The sequence below is a fragment of the Condylura cristata genome, unplaced genomic scaffold (genome assembly GCF_000260355.1).
Source record: "Condylura cristata isolate star-nosed mole 26May11 unplaced genomic scaffold, ConCri1.0 scaffold00006, whole genome shotgun sequence".
Classification (NCBI taxonomy): Eukaryota; Metazoa; Chordata; class Mammalia; order Eulipotyphla; family Talpidae; genus Condylura; species Condylura cristata.
Genome location: NW_004567107.1, coordinates 25,217,534 through 25,225,331, shown reverse-complemented (window position 1 = coordinate 25,225,331; position 7,798 = coordinate 25,217,534). Strand labels below are relative to the sequence as shown.

The 7,798-nt window shown below is 39.5% G+C and overlaps 1 protein-coding gene across 2 annotated transcripts in view; it reads right to left on the bottom strand.

Moving 5' to 3' along the window:
- Nucleotides 1–7,798, bottom strand: part of XPA (xeroderma pigmentosum, complementation group A) — an 18,242-nt gene that overhangs the window by 5,791 nt on the left and 4,653 nt on the right. For both annotated transcript variants that reach the window (XR_001145169.1, XM_004677493.2), the window contains exons 3-5: nt 5,354–5,459; nt 4,401–4,566; nt 1,791–1,908 (exon numbers count right to left, since the gene is read on the bottom strand). Coding sequence is in view for 1 of the 2 variants with exons in the window: in XM_004677493.2 (XP_004677550.1) it covers nt 1,791–1,908; nt 4,401–4,566; nt 5,354–5,459 (390 nt within the window). In the remaining variant the exon portion in view is untranslated. The remainder of the gene's footprint in view (nt 1–1,790; nt 1,909–4,400; nt 4,567–5,353; nt 5,460–7,798) is intronic.

The window sequence follows — 7,798 nt, the reverse complement described above, 5'->3', positions numbered from 1 at the left end:
TGGAGGCAGCCAAGTCTGGGCTACTGTCGCGTCAGTTCATGAATACGCCCCTAACCTCCCCCGCCTGTAAGCTGTCTTCTGCTGTCTGTCTGTCTGTGCTTCTAGTCTGTCTGTGGTGGAAGGAAGGACAGACGGGGCAGAAAATGTAAAAGATTAAAGAAAACAAGCAAATTCAGTAGTCTTGCAGTCGATGGCTCAGCACTGGCTAATTTGGCAGATTCATCAATGAGGTGGCAACCTCTCTCCAAAGCCGTAACGGATATTTTTCCTCATTTAGAGGAACTTAAGTAATTCTAATTCATATAAAGATACTGATCGTGGGGTTGTCTTGTTAAAATTCATAAATGTCCAATACTGCTGCCATTTTTATTTAATAAATAAGGGTCACACATGAAAAAGAACTGTAAAACTATTACCAACTATCTCTAGATAGAAGTTCTTGGTAGTTTTCTGGGTTTTCTGCACTGCTCGTGCAACTGCTATATGTAAAGGGATCACCTCACAAGAAGAAATAAGATGGGCTTCTGTTCAATTTCTCTTGGTTTTTAAACATCAGAACTATCTCATTCATCCTCCAAAACATCTTCTAAATCCTAGAAACTTCAGAAACATTATTTACTATGGCTAGGACAGTTGTTTTAAATGGATCAGTTCGGTAGTATATTTGGTATTGGTGTTAGACACACAGGATACACCTAACTTCACACCGCGCAGGGACTCTCCCATTACTGGATGGAGAATATTTATTCCCCTGAGATTCTTTCCAGGTATTCTGGATACAGCAAAAAGCTTCTGACAAACTAACATGTATGTTAGCACAGTGCCAGGAATATAGCTGACACACACTGCTAGGTGGGCAGACTTGGGCACGCAGGTGTACATGGAGATACACGGATGCATGGACCAGAGACTGCAGACACAGGGGGCCAATGGGCTGGATAGTCACGGCCAGAGATACACAAACAGAAGCATAAACGTATCAAATGCAGCCTCTCAGTCCTGAAAGCCTGGTTCCAGTTCCAGCCTGGCCAGTAACTATTTGTGTAATAAGCCACACCCCCTTTCCAGGTCTTTTGGTCACATACAACAGTGATGGAACCGGCTCACGTTAGAAGGTTCCTTCTGGCTGCTGCATCAGGTGACTGAGACTTAGGCATGACTTTAAATTTTAAACCATTACAGAGATTTGCTGATGGTATCTGTTTTTTTAACATTTTTTATAACCCTGTTGGTCATAATTAAGATTTCACTCTTATGTTGTGCATAATCAACAGAAATAAAACAAAAATGAACTTTTAGACTAAAAGACCAAATTAGTGGTTACCAGAAGGGCAGGGAAAAAGTGAAGGGTAAACTGGGTAAAAAGTGTGTCAAAGATAATGGTCAAGGACAGAATTAGAATGTTCACAGTGAATTTAATGTAAATATAGATGTTAACTTATAATGATGTCTACTTGAAACCTATACTTATGTTACTGTAATTTAAAATAGAAAAAAAAGATGAATTGATGCCAACCCTCGACCAGGGAAGCATCCTCAGACCTACCACGGTTCCTGTGTAAAACATAACTCAGTTTCAAAATAAGTTTACCTGTGTTTTAGGATGACAGTACTGTGATACTTGAACTAAGATCCTCAAATACCAAACTACTGATGACAAATTTAATCTTTTTCCTTTAGCTAATGAAAATTCACATCCATTAGCGAATATCGTAAAACTAAGAACTTTCCTAAAGCCTTCCTGAAAGCAATAAAACACAGTCCTGCATGACATCAATGTTGCCACTTACCTTTAACTTTTTTATCAAATTTCTTCTGTTTCATTTTTTCTCGGTTTTCCTGTCGAACTTCCTTCGCTTCTTCTAATGCTTCTTGACTACCCCAAACTTCAAGAGACCGCTTCACAATCTACAACAAAGAATCCATATTTGAATTAGCTGTGACTCACACTTGCAAAATAAAGGTAGCTATTAAATCCATAAGCACTGAAAAATGATATAACTTGAGTGCAGTATTACTTGATATTTTCAAATTGTATATTGATTAGGAACAATTCTAATACCACCTCATTCTGATCCTGTGAAACCCTAGTAAATATAACTGTAATTATATGCTAAATAGAAAAAGTTCTCTGTAATGTTTTCACATGAATCAACAGAAGCACATATGGTCGATGGGATTGATGAGTTTCGAAAGACTCAGAAGAAAACAAGTTCGCTAACTAATTATCCACATATTAGCTTCAAAATATAGGGTCATATCGAAAAATTTCTCTACAGAAAATTTATCATACTAGTCATCTCCTCCTTAATGAACAATAGTTTCCAGCCACTTAACTTACTTCTGATCCTTAGAATATTATTTTTTACTTATTTTTTTTAAAGATTTACTTTATAGGGCCCTCCCTGGTGGCACAACGGGTTAAAGCACAGCACTGCGAGCAAGCCGCAGCCGCTTCAGTGCAAGTTCAATGGCTCAGCAGCTCTCCCCTGACCTGCCTGCTGCTCCCCTCAGCAGTGTACTTAGTCAGTCGGCCTGTTCTGCTCCCCACTCTGTCTCTGGTGAAGCCTCTCACCTCCCCTGCACCTCTGGCCTGTATCCCAGGTCTGTATGCATAAATAAATAAATCTTATAAAAAAAAGATTCACTTTATGTATTTATGTATACAAGAGCTGGGGTATAGACCAGAGGATTGGGGGCAGAGGGGGAGGGAAAGTAAGAAAAAAATTCACCAGAAACAGAGTTGGGCGAACAGACAGATCATCTGAAATACACTGCTGAGGGAGAAGTGGGTAGGGCAGGAGAGGTCTGCTGAGCCATGTGGGTCAGCTCCCTGACTGGGCATGGAACTCCTGCTTTAGTGGCTGCAGAAAGCTTCATAGTGCTGAGACTTAACCCCTTGTGGCACCAGGGAGAGCCCTGGTAGCTGAATGAATTAAATCTCTTTTAGTTTTAAAACTTAAGTTTTATCTTTACCATTTATAAAAGCAACAAGACCAATGTACACACTAAGAATTATGCTTAGCAAATTTCTTAACCATATAAGGGAACCAAAATATCAATCTAGACAGCCATTTCTTCTTAACATAAAAAAATGATATGCAGGTGTTTCCCATAATTTTTTTTTAAGATTTATTTATTTATTCGTACAGAACTGGGGTACAGGCCAGAGATGCGGAGGGTGAGAGGATTCACCAGAGACAGAGTGGGGAGCAGAACAGGCAGATCGAGGAAGTACACTGCTGAGGGGAGCAGCGGGCGGGTCAGGAGAGGTCTGCCACGCCATGTGGTCACCTCCGGGGCAGGCGGGGATCGAACTCATGCGGAAGTGGCTTTAGCTTCTCAGTGCTGTGCTTTAACCCACTGCGCCAACGGAGGGCCGTTTCCCATAATTTTTATCATATCTTCCTCAATTTAACATCCCTGAAAACAGTGCATTTCACTAGTGCACTTAACAGCACTTTAACCACTCTGAGTCAAAAAGAGATTCAGGAAAAGTGGACTCTAAAAGAAGTTTAGGAATATATTAATAAATCCATTGTGTTGATATTTTCCCATTTATGTCACCCAAGCACCATATAATAACTATAATAAACCTAGCACTATTTCAGTGAGCATGAAAGTACCAGTAAGTATTGGGTCAGTTTACCTTCCACCACTTTGCATTTTCATTGGTACATAAAATATGGTGAGTGTCTGAAAGGTGATCAAAACCTACATACAAGTTGTTTTACAACGTGGCTTCTTAATTGTATTTTAGTATATGGGATTTTACAGTATATTCCAAAGCAAACTATGCTCTAAAGCAACCTACCTAATATTTTTTATATAATGACACAAAGAAAACAATATTTGTACCACTTGTGGGGGTAAATATAGGTGCTGCTTCTGGCCCCAGAAGTGCCAAGTACTACATTGATAAATATCTTGGTATATAAAGCCCATTCACAGCCAGAGAACTCAAGAAGTTCCGCTCTGAGATGTAGTAGTTACATGGACACTTGCTAGGGTGCCAGGTGACTAGTTTCCAAGTGAAGCTAGATTTTAGACACTCAGGAAATTCCTAAAATTATTCTTTCGTTTGTTTTTTTTTTAAGATGTTCAGGGGTGAAAGGGGGGGCAGGGGAACTGGGCCTGACCCTTATTCCACGTTTTTTAGTTTCCAAATTGTACTAGTATCATCCAAGCTCATATGTTTGTTCCAAAGTGACATACCAAAAAGCAAAATAAGAAAGCATGCTATAAGTGTCATTTTATATACATAACTCATATAAAACAAAGGAAAAGAATCCTTTCAACTCGCTGTTTGCAAACTTAACTGCAACTTTCTATAACTAATTCATTGTTAAAACTCCACCTCACCTAGGGTTTAAGATGAGTACATATAACTTATTAGGCACCTGTAATTTTAGGTAGAGTTTCATATCGCCCCACTGTGAGTGACGAGGATTCTTCTTCACAATAAATCTCAGAGCTGGTTCTCTTTTTTCTAAGTCACAGTCTTTCAGAAGGTACTCTTGTTTTGCTTCTGTTTTGGTTATAAGCTTGTGTTTATCATCAGCATCTCTGAAAACAGATTAAATGAATTATATAGTTATTGTAAATGAACTTTCAAATAGCCCAGTGACTCTACGGGCATGCAGGCAAAAGGAGCTTATTAAATAATTTTTCCTGCAGCTCTGGTGGTCAAATTAGCCACAGAAAAATACTTTATGAGGCTCAGTGGTACATGGGAACAGAGAACAAATAAGAGCATTTAATATTAATCCCAGAAAGACCTCAAGGTGTAAAAAACAGCAACAGTTATTAGCTGAGGTAGACAGTAGGGAGAGGAGCACCATGTGGGTGAGGATTATCATGGGGTGATACTAAAGAGGAGAAAGGCTAGAAAAAGAAGTAGAATGACTGAAGAATGTGATTTTTCCTCATTTTTTCCTCTTCCCTGCCTATCTGGAAGAGTGAAAAATGAAAGCAGTGTTCTGACACGAGAGTGGCAAGGCTTTATTCCTCTCCTCTTATTGCAAGCCCTACTCTTTAACCAAGATGTCAACATACATTCGGACAATGGGTGTCCTTAAGTACTGGACAGAGGAAGGTCAGGAACGTCCTGCAGAGAAATGGTAAAATTCCTCAAGCCAGCAGAAAGGAAGAAGAGATTTCTATGGCAGAACCAGAGGTGTCCTTCCTAAAATGTGGCATAACTGATCAGCATTGGCTTACTAAATGTTTCTGGCAAACTGGAAGCCATAGAAATCTTAGCAAACTTCCAAAATAATAAAAAAAAAATTACTTAAAAGATCTACCTATTGTTTTGTCCTACACCTACATGCTTTAACAAGTGAGAAATAAGTACCTGCAGTTATCACAAGTCGGCCAATCAAAGTGGTTCATAAGGTAAGAATCCATAAATTCTTTACCACATTCTTCACATATTGTATAATCAAATTCCATAACAGGTCCTAAAGAAATGGAGAGTAACTCTTTAATTTTCTTTTTTTTTTTTTTGGTGACCAAAACAATACATTTGTCTCTTTTACTAGCTTATCAGCAGGTATTTTATACCTGAAACACATACATTTAAGTAAAAGAATAAATTAAATCATAATTTAGTAATCTTACATTTATCAAAAACAAGAGGAAAAAAATTATCAATTCACCAAGTAGTTTTGAACTCAACCCATTATATTAGTATTTAAGTATATAGAAAAGGATATATACAAGTATATATGCGTACAAATATATATACATCTTTGTGTGTGTGGATATCAAAGTTTTGAATTGCTGCAGTAAGAAATTACCACAAATTTAGCAGCTAAATTTTTAGTAGTACAAATGTATTATCTTAGAGATCTGCAGTTCCTAAGCCAGACCCAGCATCAGTGCAGTCAGGGTCAGGGTCAGGGTCAGGGCAGGGCTGCACAGCTTTCCAAAGGTTTCAGGAGACAAACTGCCTTTCCAGTTCCTAGAGGCTTAGTCATGTCTACAGACTGCTTTTTGTTATGTAAAGTAACATGGTCATAGGTTTCAGAGTGATTAAGATGTGGCGTCTTTGGGAACCGTTATTCGATCACTACTGTTAGAAGTACAAAAGAGACTGGTTCCAAGGTAGGAAGACAAGGGAAGGGGAGACAGATTCTAACATATAACATAGTCAGGAACAGTGAAAAGTTAGGCTACCGGAGAGAGAATACAGAATTTATTCAAGTGGAACACTTTCTCTTGCTCTCCGCTCCACTGCCTACCAATAAAGCAAAGTTTATTTATTTAAACCACTAGAATGTAAACCCCATGAGGGCTGAAATTTTATTTTCATGAGTTTTATTTGTAAGCAGTAGGCCTATGGTCAATGCATGAAGAGCAGTAATGGCACATGCCACATGTATAACTCAGTCAAGTGCAAGGTACGACAGAAAGTCTCAAGCTTCATCACATAACCTCCTAATCAAATAGATTTTCTGAGCCCATGACAGATTCCTGTATCTACAGAAAACATAGTTGCAGTGAGTCTTCATATCCATAAAATCCCAGGAACTTTGAAGGCCACTAACTCAGTGCTTTCCCTCTCAGTACAGGGCTTCTCTAGGACCTCCTGGGCAGGTAATCCTTCCTCTCTCAACCCTTCCAATGCTGTGCCAGCACTTCACATGTTTAGGGAGTTTTCCCATTCCAACACTCCATCAATGAGCGCAAAAATGCAAATGAACACACTCACGCCTCTGCTGGAGTGGGCGGAAGCCTGCCGCTCTCACAGTCCCCAAGCTACAGTCAATGTCGCGCTCTTCCAGAGAGGCTGGAAGTCTTCTCCAGGCAAAACCTACCTAACAAGTTTTGATAACATATTTCATTACTTCTAGGCCCTCTCCCCCCACCCCCTTTTTTTTTTTTTTAAAGATAGTAGCAACACACATCAGGACTGATTAATGAGGCAGCAGACATGGGACTTGGAGTGGATGTGGGGGAGAGGTAGCAGATGGAAGTGGGAGCCCAACACCAGGCTGGGTCTGATATTAGATCCACCTTGTCAGACAGGGCAAAAGCTGGGGTAGGATGCAGGAAGGATATAAGAAATGATCACTTTAGTCACAGACCAGGGGGAATATAGGAAGCCCCCAGCAGCGGGGGGACTAGGGTGGTGAAGCCAATGCAGGAATGATCGCTAAAAGGTACAGAGTTGTCGCTACCGAGGCATCTACCCCAGGCTGGAGATAAACTGGGGACCCTAAGCAGGCTCTGGGAGCAAACAGAACCTCCGACTGGTGACAGTAAGCAGCTTAGTCACTGGAACCAAAATGTATGAGGAGGCAACCACTGCCTTTTGCACACTATACACTTGTCAAGATCCCTTTTAAAACATGGTGCCCAAACTGAGAAGTATTTTAATACTTCAAGTCTCAATTTCTGAACTAAAGAGTTTAGACAGGACAGGACTGGAACTTACTTTAATGATTTACCTTGATAAATATTTCTGTTGCTTTAGCTCAAGACTGGAATAAGGATATTGCACTACTGGCTATCAAACTTATGATCAAAAACTTTTTCAATGACTATAAACATATACTCACCCTAAAAACGCATATATAAGAGATTTACCAAAAGTTTAGCCTTAGATAATAGAGTTGTAATCTTTTTACGCAAGGTCTCACTATCTTATACTCTGAAACATTATTGTCTCTGAACACAAAACAGTATTTCAAGTTTTATCTCTTGGGTTCTGGTCCCTCATTTAAGTCCATCAATATAATTTGGAATATTTGGTCCATCAAATTTGGAGTACACTAGCCATCTCTGCCTATAAAAC